Source organism: Fusarium vanettenii (assembly GCF_000151355.1).
Source record: "Fusarium vanettenii 77-13-4 chromosome 12 genomic scaffold NECHAsca_15_chr12_5_0, whole genome shotgun sequence".
NCBI classification, from domain to species: Eukaryota; Fungi; Ascomycota; class Sordariomycetes; order Hypocreales; family Nectriaceae; genus Fusarium; species Fusarium vanettenii.
This window is the reverse complement of record NW_003315870.1, coordinates 139,267-163,174: the sequence shown is the minus strand read 5'-3', so window position 1 is coordinate 163,174 and position 23,908 is coordinate 139,267. Positions and strand designations below refer to the sequence as shown.

Here is a 23,908-nt window from a genome sequence, read left to right as displayed (position 1 = left end):
GCGGTGGATCAGAAAGCAAGCAGAAAGAAATGCACAAGATGCCTGGATGTGCCAAGCCGAGTGAGAATCGTGATGGCCGATCACTGCTGATCTTAACCACAAGCGCAATTGTCAACGTTACCTTTCAACACCTGGACATGTCTTGCATTCCTGCATGCCTGTCTGTCTCACAATCCCAGTTTTGACACCAAGACACCTTCCAGGTCAGGGGATCGGACTGCAACATGAAATGGAGATTTGAAATGTGTTTGACTCTTTTAATTATGGAACTTCTGGAGAATTATCACATGCATCCTCGGTAGGGCGTTGACCCTCATTCACATGGTTATGCCCTCACATGCAACTTGACGCCTATTACCCTACAGCAACGGTCACGTCCATATTTTCTCAAAACTACGTGGTATGAACGACAGCAAAAACCCTAACTTTGGAACTTGAACTGCTTGAGTGGAGGGAAACTGCTTGAATTTGTACGCTATGATTCACTCTGCACTCCACCTGACACCACACCCTATTCCTCAGTGCTATCACTCTGCCAAGCGTCAGACTCCCAAGGCTTCACAGACTTGCCCTCTATATAATCACCACCAGCAGGCCTCCACATCTGCCAAAAGGTCATGGGCTGCAGCTCCCTCTCAATCTCCCTCCACTCCTCGCCAGGTTCCGCCTTGGCGGGTTGCAATTGGTTGACGTTGACAACTGTGAAGCCGTGCTTCTTATAAACGGGTACACCAAGCTCGGTCGCGTCCAGCCACATCTCGACTCCCATCTCGTCGGCCTTTTTCTTGCCCCAGTTGAGGATCATGTCGGCGACACCTTGACGGCGGTAGTCCGGGTGCGTGTAGAGGATGTTGAGGTCTTGTAGAGTTAGTAGAGGCAACACCGAGGGCAAGAATCACTTACAAACCTGTGGGCGAGCACCCATCTTGCTTCTTGGTAGGTCAAACTGCTCTAAGCACCTGCTGACGTATTCTCTCCTCTCTCCTTCGGGGTGCCAGTCCGCATCTTCATGGGCGTTGTAATCTTCAAAGGGGTTGGTCGGACATATCTTCCAGAGACAAGCGCCGACAATGAGGCCATCGTCATTGACGACCTTGCCCCAGTAACTTGTTGAATCGCCATCATGCCATATCAGCTGGCGGGCGGTAGATTCCCTGAGTGACTCTTCCCTCGCGGAGGGTCCGTCACCCAGAAGAGGACAGAAGAGGCGGAAGAAAGGCTGATAAGGCTTCTCGTAAGAGGCCCATTGACACTCAATGACTTGATCAAAGTCGTTGGCAAGATCAACTTCGAGCAGCTTGAAAGTCATGACTGATATTTTTACTTTTTCACAAACAGAAAATGCTCAACACAGCATCAAAGGTGGCGATCTTGGGGTCAAAGAGAAAGGGTTGCGGCGCCGATATGAGGTGAGACACAGATGGCTCGAGAACGCGCACACCAAAACCGAGAACCTGGAAACCACACCACCACATTCATCACAGAGCCCCAACAAGGTGATACGTTTTGCGCCAATTTCTCCGTTTGTCACTGACGATGCCGGACGCCACCGAACGGCAGGGATGTGATCAGGGGTTCCGCGACGCCACACCGCACGGGATAATGTTCCTAGATATGCAGGAGAAAACCTTCTTCACCTGTATCACTGTGACGAATTGTGACTGTGAACTCGTCTTTCTCCCTCGGTATCTGTTGTTGGTGAAATCTTGCGAAGCGAAGGATCCTTCAGCTCTTTTGCGAGTCGGGCCTTCAAACTGTTATGGAAGGTGATTGCACGGACACTGTTCGGGTCGATCTACCGACGGTACCGCTACGGATGATTTCCTGTTGGCCCTGAACATCCTTGCCAGATGGGGTTGCAGATTTGCAGGGGTGTTAGACCTGTGAAGAGTGTGATTCTGTGCCTCAGGACATAATTGGTCTACCATGCGTGATTATGGCCTCTTTTTTTTTTCTTTCTTTCTACAAAATGCTTTTTCTGATATCAAACGTCTTGGATGCTACTATAGCTGTGAGTCCAATCCCGTCCAACACCTGAGATCCCATGTATCAGGATCAGCACTAGATTTCCTAAAGCGGGTTGTAATACATGGGACGTTCCAGCCACTCAGCTCCGGTAACTCCATCTGGGCTGTTTTGAGATCTCACAGGGGCTGGGAATGAGCTGAGGCCTTCATTTTGTGACGACAGGGCTTGAGACGCCGAATAGGACACTACAGGGAGTCAATAAGACTCTTAGCAGAGCTGAAATCCCGCGCTTCCCATTTTCTTTTCCTTCCATTTTCAGTGTGTCGGAGGACCCGGGGGAGCTTCACATGACGAGTAGAGGATGCAAGCCGTTAGACGCATCTATAGGACATGAATCTGTGCCGCTTTTTCCAAGATGTGACCGTGTTTCGCCTGCAGTGATCCCTTTTCTTAATTGCCTTTTTTTCCCTCTCAAGTGTCGACCCTGTAAATCTCTTTTTAGTTTCTCAATTTTCTCCCTTTTTACGCCATGTTACTGTTGCCGCTGGATCGCCCAACATGAGTTCTACGCAGAGAGTCATTACCGACTCCAACAAGTCTCCGCTTGTTCAAGTCTTGACCATGATGTTTTTGGTCGTTGCCATTCTTTCGTGTTTTGTACGCATGGGTACAAAGATCCACATGATCAAGGCGTTGAGGGTTGATGATATTCTCACCATTGTCGCAACTGTGAGTGGACCAGTCTTGGGCTCGGCGTTCATGGCTCACTCTGTGTTTTCCAGCTTCTCTCGGTTATCCAGTCTGCTGTCGTCTTTGTCGCATGCGACCATGGGCTTGGGAAGCCTTTTGAAACATTGAGCACTGATGATATCGACGTATTCTTCAAGGTAAACCACTCCATCGTGACCTCTCTTCCGCCGCTGACAGTTGCGACCGTAGACACAATATGCCATCAACGCCATGCTCATCGCCTCCCTCTTCTGCTGCAAGCTCTCAGGGACAATGAGTCTCCGTATTATGGGTCAAAAGAGCCAAAAATGGATCTTTATCACCTGCGAGGCTGTCGTCGGCCTCTGGGGTATCACTGCCCTCATCGTCAGCTTATTCCAGTGCAGTCTTCCTGCTCCGTGGGTGTACGATGACGACGAGAAGTGCATTAACCGTACCGGTTTTTGGACTTACTACTCCATTGCCAACATCATCACTGATCTTGCTATTGTGGTGGTGATGTGCGAGAATGTCATGAAGATTCGCACATCGCTGTCCAAGAAGATCTTGGTGATGAGTGTCTTTGGGAGCCGAATCCTGTAAGTCCCACCCGATACATCTGACAGATGCCTTGAGTGAGTACTGACATCGACATCCAGTGTCACACCTGCTATTGCGGTTCAGATCTACTACACCAACAAAGCAATCGCTTCATCAGACTTTTCCTTCTCCATCTGGCAAGCAGCCATCGCCATCCAGCTGGTACAATGCCTCGCCATCCTCACAGTCTGCGTGCCCAACTTCAAACCCTTCCTCGACAGCTTAGAGTCGGGCCAGATCCGGATCGACGATCTCCGCCGGCAGGGCAAGTCGAGCAGCAACGGCTACCCAACCAACCGGCCGGGATACGCAGGCTACAAGTCAGCCGAGAACAGCGCCATGGGCAGCCGATCACGAACGGCAAAAGAACCCCCCACGACCCAATCGCAAGCAAGTCAAGTTTTTGAGATGGTTGACCTTCCCAAGCACAGAAATAAGGCGGCTGGGGATGCGACGTGGGATGGACAGAGTCGAACGAGTCACTCGAGCCAGACGATTCTGATTCACCAGACTTGGCAGGTAGACGTGGAGAACATGCATGAGAGAGCAATGGAGCGGGACTAAAAAAGACACCGAATTTTCTTTTTCCTTTTCTTTTCTCTTCCCCTGAGGGGAGGAGTGTGGCGCTTTTGGGTTTCATAGATGCGTAGACGACGAGAAAAAAAGCAATTAAACATGCGGGATGGCCTGAATCTCCCAACTTTGTCACTTAAAATCGTCTTCTTTTCATGTGAAGCCAAGGTATATTCTGCAGTAGGCTAAAACGGTCTCCACTGTGAAGACGAACCTGCGGGATGCTCTCCCGCAAAAGACAGGGGATGTCAGTGAGGGGCGACTCCATTTTGTTGGTGGTTATGGCGGGCATGAAGAAAATGCGAGTGTCTTGCGTTTACATTGCATCAGGTAAGACAAGAAAGGATGAGAGGATGAAACACATCCTGTCCCGTCTGGTGTGATGTGGCAACAAGACGACAAGTCAAATCTGGCACTGCCTCGTGGCGTTCTCTCTTCACTGTGATAACAGCTGAATCCTTTCTACGCGAGCTTATTCACAGTCGATCTTATTCTATTCAACCAAATTGCGCAGATGATAGCTTCCATGCGTGGTCCATACAGATCGCCCCCAGCACCCATGCAAAAGTTCCATCCGCCGTAACCGAGGAGGGAGTGCAATTCAGGAAAAAGAAAGTTAATCACAACGGTCCCCCCATGCTCGCAAAACCTGACCTTCCATCTTCAGGTTGTCACTTTATTCTCGGTACACGGCTTGCCAGGGGAGGGGACCCCTGACCTGGAAAATTCCCCTTGAGCAAGTGTGCCAAGATGCGACCGGGCGCATCGGGGCAGGATCCGGTTACGTTAAAGACTGCGTCTGGATGCTATAGGTAGCATTGGAAATTCTGCGACTGCATGCCTTGAGTTGCCGTTGACATTGCATCCAACGTGCATTCTTGATTACTTTTTTTTGAGAGCTTTTTGTTGCCTACTTGCCTGTTTCCCTTTATTTTCTCCTCCTCAATTTTCTCTCCATTCCTTTGGTGTTTCTGCTTGATTGTGCCGCACCACTACCGCAAATATGGGCAGCGATAACTCGTCCACCTACGAAATGGGCAACTCTGCGGCCGTCAAGGCCAGCAACGCTCAAGTTGCCGTTGAAGTTGAGCCCAATTCTTCGTCTCGATCGACGAGCACATACGGTGATAATGATCACTTGGCCCGACTGGGAAAGAAGCCAGTCCTCAAGGTTCACCGCCCCTCTCCGACAATTCAAGCATCCATACTGATGAGATACAACAGCGCAACTTTGGTTTCATGTCCATTCTCGGTTTTAGCTGCACCATCCTCATCACCTGGGAAGCCGTCACCGTCCTCTTCGCCCAAGGCCTCAACAATGGCGGCACGGCCGGCGTCATCTACAGCTTCCTCATCGTCTGGATCGGCAACTTCAGCGTCTTCTCCACAATGTGCGAGCTGGTGTCTATGGCGCCCACGGCTGGAGCGCAGTATCATTGGGTTGCCATGTTGGCGCCACGATCTTGCGCCAAGTTCCTCAGTTACCTGACTGGAATGTTGACTGTTGGCGGTTGGCAGGGCTCAGTCGCTTCGAGTGCGCTGCTGACCGGCAACATGATCTTGGGTCTTACCTCTCTGAATGATGATGGCTTTCAGCCCAAGCTGTGGCAGGGAACACTGCTATTCTGGGCCATCTTCATCTTTGCCGTGTTCATCAACACTCTTGCCAGCTCGGCGCTGCCCAAGTTTGAGGGTCTCATCTTGATCCTTCATGTCTTGGGGTTCTTTGCCATCTTGATTCCCCTCGTCACTCTGGGACCTCATGGAGATGCCAAGGAGATATTTACGACTTTCGTCAACAACGGTGCCTGGCCATCTCAGGGATTGTCCTTCATGGTTGGAATGATGGGCAATGTCTTTGCCTTTGTTGGTACCGACGCCGCGTTTCACGTAAGATCCACCACTACGATGTTTGTAGCCACTGCTAACACCTGCCTAGATGTCTGAAGAGACCGTCAACCCATCTGTCGTTGTCCCCACCTCCATCCTCCTCAGTCTTGTCATCAACGGTGCCTGCGGCTTCGCCATGATCATCGCCATGGTCTTTTGCATGGGTAACTTTGACGAGGCCATCGCCTCGGGTCCTGGGATGCTGGGCTTCCCTCACATGTACATCTTCAAGCAGGCCACCAACTCCACCGCCGGAGCCACTGTCATGGCCAGCATCATCATGATCCTCGGAGCTTGCGCGACTGTGGGCATGCTGGCTTCTACCTCTCGCGTCTTCTGGTCGTTTGCCCGTGACCGTGGTCTCCCCTTCTGGCGCGTCCTGTCGACGGTTGATGAGCGTACTACTGTCCCTGTCTGGGCTGTTGCTGTTACCACGGGCATTGCGATCCTGCTATCTCTCATCAACATCGGATCCCCCGTTGCCTTCCAGAACGTCACCTCCCTATCTATCTCATGCCTGTACGCGTCCTACCTCATCGCTGCCGTTCTACTCCTCTATCGTCGCATGACAAAGGGCTTCGCCATGCCTTCTGGCTCAGACCTTCCAGCCCTGGCAAACACTGCTGGCGCTGAACTCGTCTGGGGCCCCTTCCATCTCCCCGGCATCTTTGGCATTGCAAACAACATCTTCAGTATCTGCTACCTGGTGGTCATTGGCTTCTTCAGCTTCTGGCCCCCGATGCTGAACCCCACTGTCGACATGATGAACTATAGCGTTCTTGTCACTGGCTTCGTCGCCATCTTCAGTGTTGTCTACTACTTTGTCCGAGGACGAAAGGAGTACAACGGTCCCATCGTGGAGACTTGAAGATCATGTGGTGCTGCCTCACGAAAAGCGAATTTGTTTTTGAGCGACGCCCTCACGGGCTATTGTTACCATATTGTAGAGGGCGGCTACCATTCATTCTACCGCTTTGTACAATACTTGATGAAAGGCGTTTTAGAAACATAGTAATCCACGTTCTCTTCTTGCTCTACAACTCTAGTTATCTGTGTGTGAACCTTCAGAACTGCCTGGTCCATACTACCATCGAGGTAAGAACTTGTAAAGGCTTACGAGCGCCAGAGCTTCCAGATGTTGCGCACAACAGCCTTGATCTGCTCACGACCGTCCCAGATTGGATAGAATCCTACTGCAAGCAATGTCCACCACAGCCAGATGAGAGACACCACAGTCCACGCAGTGAAGAACTAGAGAATTGTCAGACACTGCAAAGAAAAGACAAAAGGGGAGACGTACTGTTTTGCTAAAGACGTAATTTGCGGCATACATAGGAAGTGGCCAAAGGACCCAATGCCCAAGGAACGTGGCAATGGCCCACCAAAGAGCATACCTTGCCCATCGACGTTGTGTGTCATCCTGTGGAATCTCAATCGTGCTGCTGCTCGTAACTGACTTGTCTTGGGAGGATTGCTGTTGGTCATTCTCGTCCGAGTCGATGACCAGCTTCTCCTCTTTAAAGTCGTTCCAATCGTAGTTGTCGGGGCGGATCAGCGAGATGACAATGCTATACAGCATGGGACTAAACAGCGAGGCAACTGTGCCGTACATGCAGGGCAGAGTTCCTCCGGTAGATGCGACTGAGACTTCTCCCGAGAAGGCGTATGCAGTGCCGAGCCAGACTCCGAGGCCTGTTCCCATGCCCAAGAAGGCAGAGGTGACGACAGCAATCTTGCTTTGCTTGCGCCAGATGATGGTGAAGATGACGGGAATGACACCAGGACATGTGAGGACACCTATAAGAGATCAGCAATGAGATTCAATTGCACCCGAGATTCCTTACCCAACATGTACAGAGTCCACCCCATGTCGACACCGATGTAATGGAACATGGCGGTGAATGCAGCGGCCACGACACCAAACAGAACCACTCCTATGTGCCCCCAGCGGATCACCTGTTCGTTGCTGGACTCTCTGTTGAAGTAAACGCGGTATATGTCAAAAGTCAAGATCGAAGAGACGGCGATGATTTGTGCGGACAATGTCGATGTGACAGCCATGAATGTCATCAGAAGAACTGCAACGGCGCCTCCTTTACCAGCGACTGCGACCGCAACATAGGGCAAGGCAAGACCATTCGTAACCTCCGCCGGTGTCATAGCCTATCAAAAATCTTAGTGATGACTTGGAAAGACGCTGGTTTACTTACCCTCGGGTATGTCGGAAAAATGGGCAAGGCTTCAAGGCCAAGGGAAGCCATTCCGACCACAGTGCCAAGGCACCAGGGAACGCTGAAGTACGAGATGCCGCCCACGACGTACCCAGGCACAACAGCCTTAGGCGATGCCGCAAAAGCCTTCAAAAAGTAACCTGTATCCATCTAAAAAATGTCAGCTTCTGCTTTCTCCACTAACAAGGCAGACTTACGACTACTGCTCCAAAGTTGGAGACGAGAAGAATGATGGCAAAGAAGATACCTTGCTGAGATGTCATGGTGAGAAGGGAGCCTTTGTAGTTGCCCTCGATGACATGTGACTCTTGTGCCGCAACAACGAGATCGTAAAGGCCGCCGATCGATCCCACGTACTCGGAGGCGATGACCTTGGCTGTGAGCCAGCAACAGAGAATAAGGATGATGAAGGTGTGGATGTAATCAGTTAGGAATCTGTAGGGTCTAGGTTAGTCACCGAGAGTGAAGAGCTGTCGCAGAACAACCTACGTAGCTTTGATGCCTCCAACAAGTGTATACAGAACCACACCAAGCGGTAGCAAGAAAGTTGAAGCCATGATGTGCATTCCAGTTCTGTTTCTCATTGTCAGCTTCTGTTGGCTTTTCAATGAGGCTAAAGACATTCTTACAGGAACGAAATGGCAGCAGATGCGCCTAGAATCATGTTGATGGTGTTCAGAAGGTTGTTGACCACTGCCAGAAAGGTGAAGCTGAGATGTGCCACGGTGCCTATTGACAAAGTTAACGGAAAGAGGCCTATTCAAGTTTGGTAGACATACCATATCGAATCCGAATGACTTCTAGGATGGTGTGCGCTTCGGGAATGCGGCTCTTGCACACGACACCAAGATACCCAAAGAAGACGATGATGGTGGAGCATCCTGCACCATACCAAAAGGCACCACTTATACCATAGCTGTAAGTAACAAAGACGCAGCTGAGCAGTGCTGTACTCCAGAGCCAGGACTGCCCATCGTTAGATATTTTGACGTCCCGGGATGATTTCGACGTACCGATACAACAGCAGATGCGACAAGGCCAGTTCGGACTCGACGATTTGCGACCATGAATCTGTATTTAGCTTTCAGCATTTATCGGCACCGGGTAGTGGGGTGGCCTCGTACGTCTCGGCTTTGGAGTTGTCTTCGTGGAGAGTCTTTTTCAAAATAGCTGTCACTCCAATCATGCCTATCCAGTTAGCTCGCGCCAGATACAGTCGTAAAAAGAAACGAACCAAAGGCAAAAGCAAGTCCAGCGGCCACCACGACACCATATCCAACGGATTGCGGGAGTGGGGATGGGATTTCTGGAGTCTCGTCCGAACGATGACTGAGCGCCATCTTGACTTTACTTGACTTTACTTGACTTCAAGGAAGGAAGATATGATATAGAGTCCAAGTGAGAAACGCCCTGATGTTAATCAAGCAGAAAATCCCCTCCTTATAGTGTTTCACGGGGTCACACACGGACACCGTCAATGAGGTAGTGCTCACATCAAAGACAGATGACGAGATCGCACCCTTGCAGTCATCTTGAACCGAGACATGATGAGGCTATTATAATTCAGAATGTCGTCAAGCAAGAGATCCAATGAGATATAATGGCAATTACATCTATATCCTGAAAAGACAGCCATCATCCCTTTTATTCAAGATAGCGAAATCTGGGGTTTCGACAGGGGTCGCGTCTTGGCTTCCAAACACGGTTTAACGCCGATCGCACCATCGCCAACTTTCCCGGACTACCGGGTTAAAGAGAAGCCCCCTTGCCTGCCTCGAGGATTTTGCATGCCTCAGCTCCAACCTCGTGGCAAGAAACGTTCGATTTACGGCTATGCAGGACGTCGGCCACGCGCCAAACTCGTGTCGGACGTGCCGGCAGAGGCGGGTCAAGTGTGACAGGCTTCTTCCGACGTGTCAGCGATGTGCGGATCTCAAGTTGAGGTGTTTGGGGTATGAGCGGAGGAAGAGGTTGGTGTGGACGAACAGTATGGCGAGCAGGGGAAAGATGATGGGCAAGGCCACATTCGACACAGCTGATGAATTCAGCAGAAGGCCTGACTCTAAAGTTCGTTTACTGTCCCCGGAGCCACGGTCAGGCGAACATGGCGAGCGAGAGGCGCGTCCCTCCCCTGTGACAGTATCCTGGCCACTTGTTGAACCTGGGCTGCAAGACCTGTCACAAGATTGCCGACAGTACATACGCTACTGTGAGTTCCGTTCACTCCCCCTGATGCGTACTGAACTGACGAGTCAGTCGATGTCGAGCTGTCAAAAGAATGCGTTGTCTACAACAATCCGTCAGCGAACCCCTTCTTGGCACTGATGCCTCTCATGCCTGGTAGTCACGCCTTGTCCCACATCATGGTCTCGATATCAGCCTTCCACTTTACGCATCGGATCGTGATTAATCACATCCAAGCCCCGTCGGACAGCAACAGGTTTCCCACACAGGTTTCGGAGGACTGGTACTCACCAGAAGACCATGACTGGCAAAAGAACCAGCCCAATTACGGCAATTCTCTGAGCACGGCCTTGTCACACAAGCAAAAAGCCCTCGAGTATTTAAAACACGAACTCCAAGTCCACCCCGAGAGAAACAGCGACGCGGTTATTGCAGCAGTCATACTCTTTGTCTGCTTGGATGTTGTCGAGTTTGGAGGTCGAGGGTGGAAACATCATCTGCGCGGTGCTGAAGAAATGATTAGAAGTCGCAAGTCAGCATCAAGGGGAGACTCGGACTCGGCCAGGTGGCTCACATACTTTGACACAGCGTGCACGACGTAGGAGAATGGCCCTGATTGATCATTTCTTCGCTAATATGTGTGGCAGATTTGGGATCATGGGAGCGACACTGGCGCCAGTAAACCTCTCCAGCCGACCACCAGCCTGCCTGGACCCTTCATTTCTACAAACTCTTCGACACTCTGAACACCAAACCTGGGTTGGCTGTCCGGCGGAACTTCTTTACCTGCTATCTGTCATTGATTCCCTACGCTCGGTCCATTACTCAGTCCCCGAACGAGAAGATACGATTGCCAGCCTTTGTAGCTGCCTTGGCGCCTTTTCGCCGTCAACATGGGCCAAGGATTTCCCATATCAACAACATTACGAGTCACGATACCACCTTGCCTGCACCTACAAGGCAGCGATTGAAGTTTATGCTTCTCACATCATCGGAACATCCTCTAAAGACCAATATCTATCTGAATCCGACATCCTCGACACAACACAACGTGGAATAGCCCACATGCTCTCGATACCACCACACGACTTTCATATCAAGAGCTTAGTCTGGCCGGCGTTTGTTCTTGGGGCAGAAACGGAGCGCCCAGATCTAAAACAAGCAGTGAGAGCGACCTTTCGACATATCTGGGTATCATCGTGCTGTTACAATGCAAGAAATGCGGCGAGGATGCTTGATAAGATCTGGGCTCGGGACAGTGATGGAAGCAGGGATAAATCATGGTTGGAGTTTGTTTGGGAGAGAGAAGAAAACTGGCTGTTTCTGTAGGTAGTTAGCGTTGTGAGACATGCAGCTGGCGGCGAAGTGTCACTTGTTGGAGAAAGAAGCCACAAGGTTGACTGACAACACGGGTGTTGGAGACAAGTGCGAGGTTTGTAAGCCAAGCGATAAGACACTCGCAACGGAACAGACAAGATAACAGGGCAAAGCCAAGAACTCTAGCTCTAAATCCTTTCTTAAATCCTTCCGGCAACCACAACTGAACCATCTAGAGCGGCTTTGATTCCGGCATGTGCGGACAACGAGCCAAGCCAATGCCCTGAAGATAACCAAGCGAGGATCCTTACCCAGAAAAGTAGCTATCGCGCAGTTTAAAAATCCATATCGTCACGCTTATCCGTGTCTGGAAGTTTGGCGTCGACGGACCAATCATCGATAATTGCGCCATCACCATGACCAAATGTGGATATTTTACGAGATGCGGGACGTTGAGGAGGGGTTGGAGGGGAACGTGGAGGAGGTGTCATCCACGAGATCCAGATCTTGTCTCTGGGGTTCAAATACCGTCTCCTCGGCTTCACTTGTTGGTTCTGATCACACCATTTCATCTTCATTTTAAGTTTCTGCCCTAGAGGCTCTATTGTTACACCATGTCCAGCCCTCCTCCCCATCCTCTTTGCCCTCTCTCCGGCTCCGAGATTCAGGCTAGTGCACGCCTAGTGCAGGGTGCATGGCCGGCATCGGTGTCTCTGAAATTCAAGGTCATCACCCTCAGCGAACCTCCAAAGCAGCAACTGGGGCCGTATCTGGCAGCTCTTGAAAAGGGATCACCTTCTCCTCTCGACCGTCGAGCTTTTGTTGCGTACTATGTCCGCAAGACTGTAAGATTGCCTAACACTGATTTCTGCACGGTTACTGAGAGTTGTAGGACATTTTTCATGAAGCTGTTGTCAACTTGACAACTGGGACCGTCGAGAGCAATGTTAGGCTCGGTCCCTATCTGCATGGTAATGCGGACTATGATGAGGCCCAGGTGATCGAAAAGGTTGCCCTGGAGGACCCCAAGGTGCTGGCAGAGCTCGAGAAGCTCAAGCTACCCGAGGGCACTGTCGTATGCGCGGATCCTTGGATCTACGGTAAGAGACCTATTCATAAGACGTTTGCACGTACTTACAACCACAGGATCTGATGGTGTCGACGATGACCAGAGAATGTACCAGGTTTTCCTGTACATGCGAGACCCTGCCAACTCTTCAGAGCCTGACTCCAACCACTACGCATTCCCACTACCCATCTCTCCGGTCATTGAATGCACCGAGTACAAGGTGGTTCGGATCGACACTATGCCCACTGGTGCAGACAACACCATCAAGCCCCCTGCTCCGTATCAGCCAGCACCTGCCAACGAGTACATTCCAGAGGCCCAGGAATTGCGAAAGGACCTCAAGCCGCTTCGTGTCTTGCAGCCTGAGGGTGCCAGTTTCACTGTGACACCTGTTGGCGAGACTGGTCATATTTTGGAGTGGCAGAAGTGGAATTTCTTTATCGGTGAGTTGGCACATTCACTCAGAAGATCATCACGAGTACTGACATTGCCAAGGCTTCAACCAGCGTGAGGGCATGGTACTATACAACGTGAAGTACGACGGCCGGCCTCTGTTCTACAGACTATCGCTCTCCGACATGACCGTGCCCTATGCTGATCCACGCCACCCTTTCCATAAAAAGGCAGCCTTTGATCTCGGCGATGTCGGAGCTGGTACCACAGCCAACAACCTCCAACTTGGTTGTGATTGCCTAGGCAGCATCCAGTACCTCAGCGGCGTCATCTGCGACGACAGGGGCGAGCCTTTGCCCAAGGAGAACTGCATCTGCATTCATGAGCAAGATGCCGGTATCGGCTGGAAGCATGTCAACTACCGAACCGGCCGATCTGCTGTTGTCCGGTCCCGTGAGCTCGTTCTTCAGTCCATCATCACAGTCTCCAACTACGAGTACATTCTCATGTTCATCTTCAACCAAGCTGGAGAGTTGACATACGAAGTACGAGCTACAGGAATCTTGTCGACTCAGCCACTTGACCACGAGTTGAACAAGACCGGTGTGTCCTTTGGAACGGTTGTGCACCCTGGTGTGCTTGCTTGCCTTCACCAGCACATCTTCTCCCTGCGTATCGACCCTATGATTGATGGACACACAAATCAGCTAGTCTACTCGGAGACTCACAAGATGCCGCGAGACCCTAACTGGAATGCTCACGGCATCGGTTATGAACTTGTGGAAAAGAAGGTTGAAAAGACGGCAGGACTTGACCTGGACTTTGAGCAAAACCGAACCTTCAAGATCACCAATCCCAACTCGCTGAACCCAGTCAACGGTAAGCCAGTCGGCTACAAGATCATGGCTCCCCCATTCCAGAAGCTCATGAGCGACAACGAGAGCTTCAACTTCCGCCGCGCCGAGTTCGCAGACCACAACATCTACGTCACCACGCACCGCGACCGCGAGCTATTTGCCGGCGGCTGGTACACGAACCAGTCACGCGGTGGCACAGGTGTACGCACCTGGGCAGAAAGGAGCGAGACGCTGACCCCAGAGTCCGACATTGTTCTTTGGGTGCAGTTTGGTATCAACCATGTGCCAAGGATTGAGGACTTTCCCGTCATGCCTGTTGAGATTCTCAAGGTGCATCTGAAGCCTGTCAACTTCTTTACCAAAAACCCCGCGTTGGACGTACCGCCTAGTGAGCAGGGTTTCAACCAGAGCACGCTGATTGAGTCGAAGAAGGCTGCAGAGGGTACAGATGTAGGGTGTGGGTGCGAGTCAACAGTGGCTTCCAAGCTGTAATTTGAATAGATTAGACAGATTCAAGTTCCCTATTTCACAATCTGTAGCGTCACCATACTTCTGTTTCATTGCCTTGTTTCTCACCACGCTATGATGAATTGCTTTATATTACAACGGCTCGACGGGCTGGGCAAAATGAGCACAGCAAACCCCATATTCAGGCCATTCCGGGGTGGGAAACAGAACCCCGTACCGGCCATTCACTCGCCATATTACCAGGAACTTTTAAACTGGTCTGCCAGACTCCGGTCGCTGTCTGACGCCAGATGGGGCTGGCTCTGTTCGTCCTACCGCTGTTGACAATTTAAGCGAGTTTATCCCCTTATACAAAGACAAGGACATTTCAGATGTTGCACAGCATATTATTATGCCAGACCCAAAGACCTCATAATTAAATGACAAGCAGGCGCTCCTGTGTCGAATTATCGAATTACACGTGTTCCCTAGCCCTTCACTCGGCTCACCTATCCTCAAAAGACGCGTGATTGGTGGCGAGAGAATGCCTAGAGGCTGGGAGCCTGGGAGCCTCATGGCGCTCGCAAAATCCATCTATTGGGTACCAGTCCCAAGGCTGAGTTAAGTGCGGCATAAATATTAGGCTGACACGTAGCAACCTCACTTCGATGCTCTTGACGAACCACGGGACCCAGCAAACATGTCTCGATGCACGTTTTGCCGTGCCTTTACCATCAGCGTGGAACGTCATTACCAAGAGTTTCATCCTGACCTTGTGTCCCTCAAGAGAAGCGCCGAAGATGGCTGCGACTTCTGCCTGCTCTGCTGGACGGGCTTTCAACAAGAATGGACAACATCGCAGATAGAATCTGTGCTCAAAGATAAAGCCCCAGAGGGAGTCAGCGAATTTGAACCAAGTATCTGGATTTATGTACATTTCCGAGACTACCATGCCTGACAGACTCAGCCACAGATCAGCGTGTATTGCGGGAGGGTCTCTCCCCTTCCTGGTCAGAGGGAAAGTAGCTTTGGCCTCAACCATATAAACCTTTCTGTCTATGGGTCAGCATCTTCTTTTTTATCAAAAGTGGAAGAAGTACCAAGAACGTTGAACTGATAGATTCTCTAGAGAAGAGGGAACCTTGGCAGGTTCGCGCACGCCTGGGCGAATTTGCACAGCAGAGCATAGACCTGATACTTATATCACCATCACCCAACAATTCCTCCAAGGATGTATAAAGTTCCATCGAGCCTGCGACTTTAAGGGAACGTACAGAATGCCAACTAGGGTCATTGACGTGGGCAATCCCCAAAAAAACGGCTCCCACGACTTATCATCACTAGCCCCAACATGGAAGACAAATACCTCGCCCTATCCTATTGCTGGGCCCTGCGACAGATACATACACCCTCAACGCTAACACTATGGAGGATATGCTGAACGGGATGGATGAGTCTCGTCTGGTGGCTGCACACCGTGACACGCTGAGTCTAGCTCGTTCGCTAGGTATCCAATTCGTTTGGATCGATGCATTATGCATCATCCAAGGCAACAAAGAGGATTGGGAACGTGAATCGAAGCTAATGGCTAGAGTCTATGGCAGCTCGACTCTTACCGTTTCAGCAGGAAGATCGGCAGATGCTCGCAACTCCTTTATTATCAACGACTATAAACAGCCTGCTCCTTGCTGCGAGATACCCTTGGACGAAGGCCAGGGAAATGTTCTTGTAGGTTTGAGAAGGTCTTCGGACTACGGTGTCGTCGAAACCCGCGGATGGTGCCTCCAAGAGAAGAAATGGAGCCGTCGCATAGTCTTCTTTGGCAAGGAACAGCTTTACTTCTTGTGTCGATGTTGCAGCTACTCGGAGGATCGCAACTACGAAGAGGAGAAGCCTTCTTCTCTCCACGCTATCCTGAGCCAGGCCGATAAAGACATGTCGTCGAAAAGAGATCGACTCCTGCAATTCTGGGACGGGGTCTTGATTGACTTCTCCAAGCGCCAACTGTCAAACCCACATGACATCTTCGCAGCCACTGCCTCGATCGCGGAACCAGTATCCAGAGCCATTGGGTCCAGATATTTGGCTGGCCTTTGGGAGTGTGACCTTGTCCGCTGTCTCTTGTGGAGGCCTGGCTACTTAGTGAGCAGTCCCTTCTTCGGATCAGCTACGCGACCACGACCAACCAGGTTCGCACCCGCCCCAGTTATTAGGGCGCCGTCTTGGTCTTGGGCTTCCATTCAAGGCGGTATCTATCCACTGTCGAAGCAAACACTTCAGGGAAAGATAAAACAGTACCAGGGGGAAGATTTCTTCAAGGCGAAGCCGAAGCTACGAAACCCTGATCGCTGGACAACAGATACTCACTGCGATGCCAACATTCTGCACATGCCATCTTGCGAACTACAGCTTGTAGGACGTATTCAAGAAGCCTTTATAATTACGAAAACGCCTGCAGATGATTTCGTCGACACGTTGCGAAGACAGAAGAAGCCGGGTCCAGGGATGCTTCGCCAAAAGACCCTGCTTGGACGCAAGGAGTTGAAAGAAGGTGCCTTCAGTTCAGATCTGGCGCTCTTCGTAGCTCTTGGAGCATTTGACTTGGCCGAGGAGAGTGTTCAAGAGGTATGGTGTTTGCAACTGACAGCTGAGGAGGGGCTCATGCTTCGCAAGGGAGACAATGGAAGGTTTCAGCGCTTAGGACTGTTTCAACTGTACAAGATGGACTGGTTTGGCAATTTAGGCGATTCCGAAGTTGTATTGGTGTAAATGGGGCTCATTACCCAGTATCATGTGTTAGATCATAAACGCATTGCCGCTTCACGAGCCCTCACCTTATTCTTCTTTCGCCATTTCAGCTATTGCCCTTGATGAGATCTGCTGCATATTCTGCCACAGCATACACCGTAGCCTGAGTATGAGCCGCCGGAAGCAGAGGCATCACGCTCGCATCAACCACCCATAGCCCCTCAACACCATACACCCGGAGATTTGTGTCAACCACACCTCCCCATTCTCGCGGCATCATAGCAGCTGTTCCAACAGGATGGTCCAAACTGGGACTAAGGAATGTCTTTCGCATGGCCGTCTGAATCTCAACCTCATCCTGAAGAGTCAGTCCGGGAGATACTTCGACAGGTTCAAGAGAGGCAACGCTCTCTGCGGCCATGAATTGGCGGGCTTTGGTGAGGGCTCGCATCACGATGTGCATGTCAACCGGGTTGGCGGCTGTGTTGAAGTCGATGAGCGGTGAGATGGAAGGGTCCGCGTTGGTGGTGTTGATGAAGATGGTGCCTCGGGATAGAGGCTTCTGAAGAGCAACAGGGACAACGATCGAACCGCTAAAGACGATTTCCAGAATTCCAGCCTCAGGGTTGAGGAATTGCGACTGCAAAACTCGACGCTGCTTGAGGAAACCCTTGACGAGAGAGGGGTTCTCGGCGTAGATGGCAGGCAAGTGCTCCAACGGCTCTTGATCCTCGAGGCTCTTGGCTATGGCCTCAAAGTCCGGATCAAGGTCTTGAAGGGATGAGAAAGAGATATAGTTTCCCCATGCGTGCGAGAAAGGCCCGGTCTTGTTAGTGACATATTCCTCCCACGCGGCGTCATAGAAGTCAGGGTCATTCATAAGATCGCGAGTTGGGACACTCTTGTTGTTGACTAGATGAAACCGGTCAGCCGTAATGACCTCGAGAAAGTGGCAGCGTTCACATACACTCATAAATCATGTTAAAGGTCGGATGGTCCTGGAAGTTAGCCCCGACTCCAGGTGCATCAACAACAACATCGATATCAAGCGAGTCGAGCAGCTTCTTAGGCCCAATGCCACTCAGCTGCAGGATCCGAGGAGTGTTAATGGCTCCTGCAGCGAGGATAACGTTCTTGGATAAGATGCACCTCGATGGTCCCCCGTCTCGGCTAGCAATCTCGACGCCTGTCGTGATGTTGCCGTTGAACTTGATAGGAGCTCCGTAATGTCGGACCAGCAGATGGAGGTTCGGGCGACGACTGGCTGGTTGGTAGTAGGCCGTCTCTGCGCTTGACCGTGTTGCTTCTTTACCACCAGAGTTCTGGGGGATCCAAGCCAGGCCAACGTTCTTTCCATCAGCGCCATCACGTAAGATGTCTGCATCCAGATCTTCTGTCCAAGCTTCCGCTTGCATAGCTGCAAGAGAAATGATTAGCCATCTGAACCAAGATCTTTCCAAGGCAACTTACCTGCCCCTGGCCATTGCCAGGATGGATATCCAACTTTAATTGGGCCGTGTCCATATGACTCGGGAGTCCATGTATAACCATACTTGTCAACGTATTCCTTAGCTGGGGGAGAGAACCTCGATGACTTGCGAAAATACTTGAGCAGAGTCTTCCATCCCCAACCGGGATTTCCTAACTGCTCCCAAGAATCGTAGTCGACTGAAGACCCTCTATCCCAAGCCATACCGTTGATGGTCGAGCTTCCTCCAACCACGCTTCCGAGACGCATCCTGCTGGTGCGACCGTCTAGATGAACCTGAGGGACAGATGTCATGTTGTAAAGCCGAGGTGTTTGATCTAAAGTGGTAAAATAGGGCACCGTAACGTTGATGGTGTTGGCAAAGTCGCCATATTCGACGACCAAGACGGTTTCTGTGATCCATCGTCAGTCTTTGCTGACAACAGCTGCGGGGGAGTGCTCTCACTGCTCTGGTCCTCACTCAGCCTGTTAGCAACCACCAATCCGCTTGTCCCACCACCAACAACAATATAGTCGTATTTATCCAAGACAGACTCCATACTGTGCTGAACATGATGCTCTGGCTTCTTCAGACCCGACGCGGATCCAAAAAGAAGCATCAGCCGGAGCAGCCCCGTCATCGAAAAGAGTGAAGTCATGGTGTCGTGGAGGAGGCGATAGAGTTTAGCTTAGACGGATCGGCCATGGTCTATCACTGCGTCGGCTTTTATGCTTATGAATCTCTCTCGGATCGCCCTGTCTTGGAGGAAAATACCGCCAGACCCCGCACGGAGAGGGGAGTGTTCCAGGTAAGATTGCTCGTGTATGCATCACGGCATCCCGCTGTGAGACATGCAGGTCACATCGGGACAGGGGTTGACCTTGGCAGTATTACATAATTGAGGATTCTATCGAGAGAAGATGTGAGAAATTGTCTCTATAGGGCCCGCTTGAGGTATTTAACGTTGCATATGTGTGATTCAGATGCAAGGAGTGTATGCTAACTACGGATCGGACGACTTGCGTCATGCGGCTCCGTCTTCTTTCATCTGCCCAGTCTGTGAAACATGGATCACATGGTAAGATTGCAAGGTTTTGAGCTCCGCACTGGAGCTCCCTAGGGCATTTGAACTTGACACGGGAGAATAGACCTCGGCTATCGAGCGACATAGTATCGTCCTCCTCGCTGTGTGGTTGTGAATAATACAAACGGCTACGTCTGCAACCACATTTTCTTCTTCATAACCTAGTACCCTCAATTTGAATAGCCATGTAGACCCTGATTGCATGAAAACTCAGCCCGCTTTGATGTCAGCTCAAGTACAATAATCCGAGCAGCTCTAGGAGTAATTTGCCCTGGTGTTTCCCTATTCTAATTGAGGATAACCCTCCCTTTCTTAACACCCGGGTTGATGGGCAAAAGGCCCTATACGGGGAGTATATCCGCAGTGGTTACAGATAGTACAAGAAGACTAATTGCTAGGCATTGCCCCCCTCCGCGCATAGTTTTTCCTACATGGCGTCCGAGCTGAGTGACCTCGCCGTCATTGACGAGGGCCATAATAAGAGCCCTATCGTGGCCATCGGCATTAAAGATACAAGAAACCATAGCAGCGTTGAGGCGGTAGAAGCACATGTATTGCGCTAGTCGCAAATCACTCGCCGGTGACCAGAGGAACTCCAGGGATTCACCGAGCTACAGACCAACTATCACAGCGCGCGTTGAAATCGAGAAGAACTAAACCACCAGCTTTTGGACCCCGTCGGAGGAGCCTGTTCTGATGGATGAGGGCACGTAAAACGTTCCAATTGGCAACAGCAGCCATAATATTATTCTCGAGGGGATGTTTGAGATGTCAAACTTGAAGTGGTGGAAGGGATCTACCTTATCTATTCTTTCCAAGAAAGAGGAAGTACAATTGAAGACGAAACCTATGAGACAGTATTGCCTTCAAAGAATAGAGAGCTGGGACACCCATTCAATTCTACGTGTGAGAGAATGTCCATCATTTTCTACACTGCGCTCATTAACAGGCTCGCCCACTCCAGACCGACTGGGAATGTGGTTAGTGGGATGTCAGCATGGCACCACCTAGGTATTATTCAAGACAAATTCATCGTGACTAAGATTCCACCCTTGATTCACCCGAGCCGACGGCATCGGTAGGATTATCGTCTCCCTCGGGGTCAAACTCCGCAAGAAGGTGGCCCCGCATGCGGACATTGACGGCGCGGATCTCGGCCGTCCGCCGGCGCCCGCGGGTTGCCGGACTACACTTAACAATCAGAGTTGACATGATGAAGACTATAAAAGGTATTTAAACCCTCCAAAGAGCATTATACGAAAATAGCATCACCAATCTTATTATCATCATCTCCCTTCAACACTATCAACATGACTCTTCGCATCACAGTCCTCCCAGCCTCAAGCAAGGCCGGAAAAGAGACTATCCGCAACTTGCTCGCATCGGATTCCAAGCCCTTGATTCACGGTATCTACCGCGATCTTTCCAAGATTCCTGCTGAGTTTTCAAACCATGAACGGTTCGAGGCCACACAGGGCGATGTGGCAAGCGGAATAGGGCTCGACTTTTCTCACTCTGATGCCGTGTTTTATGTCCCACCACCGACCTACGATGGAACCGATCAGGGAGAGTGGGGCGTTAAAACCGCTACTCATGTCAAGGAAGCCCTTGAGAAATCCCCCAACGTTAAGAAGCTGCTCCTGTTCTCTTCCATGGGTGCCCAGTACGACCATGGCATCGTAGGTCCCATTTGATAACACCATCTCTTTGACCAACCAGCTTAACAATATCATAGGGTCTATTGCGCTTGAACCACATTTCGGATAACATTCTCAAGGACTCGGTGCCCGAGGTGGTCATTGTCAAGCCGGGATATTTCCAAGAGAACTGGTCTCATGCCTTTGAGACGACTCAAGCAGAGCCACCCGTCATCTACTCCGTGATTACGCCTCTGGACCACAAGATTCCTATGGTAATATTGCCCTTCACAAAAAATTCTGATAAGTTCAAGCACGCTAATGTTTTATTCTAGGTGAGCATTAGAGATATCGGCCGGGCTTGCGCAGACGCCCTGCTCGCAGCTCCGAAGGACGTCAGCCCTTACTTCTTTGACCTATACGGCCCCAGACACTACAGCGCACTCGACGTCAAGGAAGCGGTCGAGGAAGTCACCGGCAAGAAGGTCAATGTCATTCCTATTGAGAAGGATAATCTTGCAGAGTTCTTCGCTCGGGAGATCCCAACCGCTCATATCGACGACTTTGTGGGGATGACGACTTCTGCCCTCCCTGGTGGCATCATGGCGGGTGATTTCGGCACCAATGAGAGGACTGTCCAAGGAAAGGTTGAGCTGGTCGAGGCTCTGAGGCCCTTGTATACGCAGTAGATATACTGGTTGCATGCGAGGGGATAGAAAGAGCTGCGCCCGTTGGTTTGATAAATTGGTGTCATGTTACGTCTTGAAAACAGGTAGTCTAGATTTTCAGATGACTCTATCCGAGGCGAACCTTTCTCCACATCCGAAGACACTCCTGCAAGTCCATGGAAACCGTGCCCTCTGCAGCCGTTGACGTATCTCTGATCAGAGCAACCAGCAGCGTCGCGTTCGCAAACCCAGGCTTATCATCTTGAACGGCTTGATAGTCCGACTGCCTCATGCCCCCAACATCACCCCAGGCCTTCCACAAGTCCAGCATTCTGCAGATATTAGAAGCAAACTCTCCATTGAGAACCATTCGGTGCAGCATGAAGCCTACAACGCCCTTGAGCGTCAGTGAGGCATCCCAGTGCCCGTTGGCCTTGAGCCACTGGAGAGAGTGCTCGGCAACAAGCTTTGTATCCCATTTGGGACTTTGAAGTGCCTCCATCATACGTTGGTCGCGCCGTTGTTGGTCGGCCCTCATCTTATCACGCACTATTTGTTGTCAGTACGTTCTAGTCGGATAAAAAGCGCACAACACTACACTTACTGTCATGCATCCTCTGCTCCGTCTCCTTGCGCATTCTCTCCCGCACTGCCGCCTCCCGCTGAGCAGGAGCCATTCGCGCCTCCGCAGCCATCGCCGCACGCTGTTCCTGGCTCCTCCTCGCAAACTGGTCAATTGATGCCCCGTAATCATTGTGCTTTGTTGCCCAGTCTGGTGTCTCGGATTCATCAACCATGCCCAAAACTACAAGAACACCGCATGGCACTGTCTCTTTTCTGGCGAAGTAGAGGATCTCGTCTGGTATCTTATAGTTCCAAAGAATAGTCTGACTCGAGGTTCCAAAGGCCGTAGCTGCACTGGCAAACCACACTCCAGCCGATTTTGTGGGATGAATGCGCAAGTGGTCGACATATAAGCTATCGAGGTTGAAGTTGCTTTGGTTGCCGTAATGTGTTTGTTCGGTTAATGCTGTGACGAGGCCAGACATTGCAATCTGACAGGTGATGGCCTTGTTAGATTGAGGCGAGTTTTCTTGGTGGATTGAGTCCAACTCGATCGAGTCCATTCCCTTGTCCGGCTTTTCTGGCTTGGCGAGGCCTTCCTCTGACCCCCGTCGCGATGAACCTGCGGCCTCGGAGCTTCCACCTTGATCGGTACATTCTTGTTTCTGAGGCGGTGCCGGCAGTCTCACCCAGTATGGTGGCAGATTAGAATAATCCCTCGTGATCCATGAGCTCGACCACGCCACGGCCAAGGAAAGGTTACCATCCGAGTCGTTTGACAGCGCGACTGTCAGGGCGTCTTCCCGGCCATCCGGAGACATCATGAGAGAGCACCCTACCGGAGTCCAAAGTCCTGTCGATCGAAGCAATTTCCAGCCATGTGGGTTCGGTACGGCTCCCAGATCCAGCAGATAACATACCAGCTCATCAAAGGCAACCTCGACCTGAGGCTGGCGGACTTGGTCAGCATACTCAACGCGCTGAGTCTTGATTCCAATAGAATGGGTCTTCCAGTTGAAGGTTGTCCAACTACCGCCGGGTATGGAGCTGGGGTGCCTTGAAAGAGTCCAGTACTCGGAGCGGTCCTGGAACCTATCCAGAGGCATGACAGCATATCGAGGTAGCTCAATCTCGATGACACGATTGACAATGTCACTTCTTGTGAGCGCAGTCAAACGACTACGCCGAAGCATGCGCTTTATCCGCGATAGAGAGACAAGAGTCGCGAACGTGTTGTACAGAATTGGGAGCACTTTGGCACGTTAGTCTGGAAGTCTTGGCGTTCATTTATTATGCGAGAAAATGGTACCTCCCAAAACTGCCAACGGCACGCCGATATACGTGATGATATCAGTTGGTGAATGGCCATTGTCGGCCATCTTGGCGACCTCAAATTGAAGCAATACACAGGAAACAAAAAGGGGCTTCAGCGCGTTCGAAGAGCTGAAACGCGAATTGTGGCTAGTCCGGATCTGGGAATGGCTTCAGCCTGCAATGGAGC

The 23,908-nt window shown here is 51.0% G+C and overlaps 9 protein-coding genes across 9 annotated transcripts; 5 read left to right on the top strand and 4 right to left on the bottom strand.

The window, feature by feature from the left end:
• Positions 1 to 448: 448 nt before the first annotated feature.
• On the bottom strand, positions 449 to 1,399 carry NECHADRAFT_102153 (uncharacterized protein). The gene is made up of 2 exons (XM_003047156.1): positions 904 to 1,399; positions 449 to 858 (listed from the first exon to the last, which is right to left on the bottom strand). The coding sequence occupies exons 1-2, from the start codon at positions 1,307 to 1,309 to the stop codon at positions 512 to 514; spliced, it is 753 nt and encodes a 250-aa protein (XP_003047202.1). The 5' UTR covers positions 1,310 to 1,399; the 3' UTR covers positions 449 to 511.
• A 1,127-nt stretch (positions 1,400 to 2,526) lies between these two features.
• NECHADRAFT_97744 (uncharacterized protein) lies at positions 2,527 to 3,840 on the top strand (the record flags this gene model as incomplete). Its single annotated transcript, XM_003047342.1, has 4 exons — positions 2,527 to 2,697; positions 2,751 to 2,855; positions 2,908 to 3,275; positions 3,336 to 3,840. 4 exons carry the CDS (start codon positions 2,527 to 2,529, stop codon positions 3,838 to 3,840), a joined length of 1,149 nt encoding a protein of 382 aa, XP_003047388.1.
• A 1,042-nt stretch (positions 3,841 to 4,882) lies between these two features.
• On the top strand, positions 4,883 to 6,777 carry NECHADRAFT_73000 (uncharacterized protein; the record flags this gene model as incomplete). The annotated part of the gene is made up of 3 exons (XM_003047341.1): positions 4,883 to 5,020; positions 5,074 to 5,739; positions 5,789 to 6,777. The coding sequence occupies 3 exons, from the start codon at positions 4,883 to 4,885 to the stop codon at positions 6,605 to 6,607; spliced, it is 1,623 nt and encodes a 540-aa protein (XP_003047387.1). The 3' UTR covers positions 6,608 to 6,777.
• Positions 6,778 to 6,852: 75 nt separating this feature from the next.
• On the bottom strand, positions 6,853 to 9,310 carry NECHADRAFT_54309 (uncharacterized protein; the record flags this gene model as incomplete). The annotated part of the gene is made up of 11 exons (XM_003047155.1): positions 6,853 to 6,990; positions 7,040 to 7,536; positions 7,584 to 7,902; positions 7,950 to 8,120; positions 8,168 to 8,405; positions 8,460 to 8,543; positions 8,600 to 8,699; positions 8,750 to 8,936; positions 8,984 to 9,041; positions 9,095 to 9,158; positions 9,205 to 9,310. 11 exons carry the CDS (start codon positions 9,308 to 9,310, stop codon positions 6,853 to 6,855), a joined length of 1,962 nt encoding a protein of 653 aa, XP_003047201.1.
• A 2,772-nt stretch (positions 9,311 to 12,082) lies between these two features.
• NECHADRAFT_72998 (uncharacterized protein) lies at positions 12,083 to 14,313 on the top strand. Its single transcript, XM_003047340.1, has 4 exons — positions 12,083 to 12,316; positions 12,364 to 12,571; positions 12,618 to 12,983; positions 13,036 to 14,313. The coding sequence occupies exons 1-4, from the start codon at positions 12,086 to 12,088 to the stop codon at positions 14,280 to 14,282; spliced, it is 2,052 nt and encodes a 683-aa protein (XP_003047386.1). The 5' UTR covers positions 12,083 to 12,085; the 3' UTR covers positions 14,283 to 14,313.
• Positions 14,314 to 14,937: 624 nt separating this feature from the next.
• Positions 14,938 to 17,006, top strand: NECHADRAFT_97740 (uncharacterized protein; the record flags this gene model as incomplete). Its single annotated transcript, XM_003047339.1, has 4 exons — positions 14,938 to 15,168; positions 15,199 to 15,299; positions 15,367 to 15,535; positions 15,582 to 17,006. 4 exons carry the CDS (start codon positions 14,938 to 14,940, stop codon positions 17,004 to 17,006), a joined length of 1,926 nt encoding a protein of 641 aa, XP_003047385.1.
• An 85-nt stretch (positions 17,007 to 17,091) lies between these two features.
• Positions 17,092 to 19,013, bottom strand: NECHADRAFT_53917 (uncharacterized protein; the record flags this gene model as incomplete). The annotated part of the gene is made up of 5 exons (XM_003047154.1): positions 17,092 to 17,897; positions 17,953 to 18,402; positions 18,456 to 18,633; positions 18,706 to 18,866; positions 18,920 to 19,013. The coding sequence occupies 5 exons, from the start codon at positions 19,011 to 19,013 to the stop codon at positions 17,092 to 17,094; spliced, it is 1,689 nt and encodes a 562-aa protein (XP_003047200.1).
• Positions 19,014 to 20,848: 1,835 nt separating this feature from the next.
• On the top strand, positions 20,849 to 21,864 carry NECHADRAFT_53725 (uncharacterized protein; the record flags this gene model as incomplete). The annotated part of the gene is made up of 3 exons (XM_003047338.1): positions 20,849 to 21,217; positions 21,274 to 21,450; positions 21,511 to 21,864. 3 exons carry the CDS (start codon positions 20,849 to 20,851, stop codon positions 21,862 to 21,864), a joined length of 900 nt encoding a protein of 299 aa, XP_003047384.1.
• A 106-nt stretch (positions 21,865 to 21,970) lies between these two features.
• NECHADRAFT_54104 (uncharacterized protein) lies at positions 21,971 to 23,660 on the bottom strand (the record flags this gene model as incomplete). The annotated part of the gene is made up of 2 exons (XM_003047153.1): positions 21,971 to 22,392; positions 22,448 to 23,660. Coding segments are annotated over 2 exons (1,635 nt in total), but the record flags the coding sequence as incomplete, so codon positions are not given.
• Between the last annotated feature and the right edge of the window lie 248 nt (positions 23,661 to 23,908).

What these genes read in the sequence shown, in the direction of transcription:
- NECHADRAFT_102153 (XM_003047156.1), bottom strand. Translation starts at nt 1,309, where the DNA reads ATGACTTTCAAGCTGCTCGAAGTTGATCTTGCCAACGACTTTGATCAA. An exon ending in GGGTGCTCGCCCACAGGTTT is followed by an intron (nt 859 to 903) that starts GTAAGTGATTCT and finishes TAACTCTACAAG; the next exon opens with ACCTCAACATCCTCTACACG.
- NECHADRAFT_72998 (XM_003047340.1), top strand. Translation starts at nt 12,086, where the DNA reads ATGTCCAGCCCTCCTCCCCATCCTCTTTGCCCTCTCTCCGGCTCCGAG. An exon ending in CGTACTATGTCCGCAAGACT is followed by an intron (nt 12,317 to 12,363) that starts GTAAGATTGCCT and finishes TGAGAGTTGTAG; the next exon opens with GACATTTTTCATGAAGCTGT. An exon ending in CGCGGATCCTTGGATCTACG is followed by an intron (nt 12,572 to 12,617) that starts GTAAGAGACCTA and finishes TTACAACCACAG; the next exon opens with GATCTGATGGTGTCGACGAT.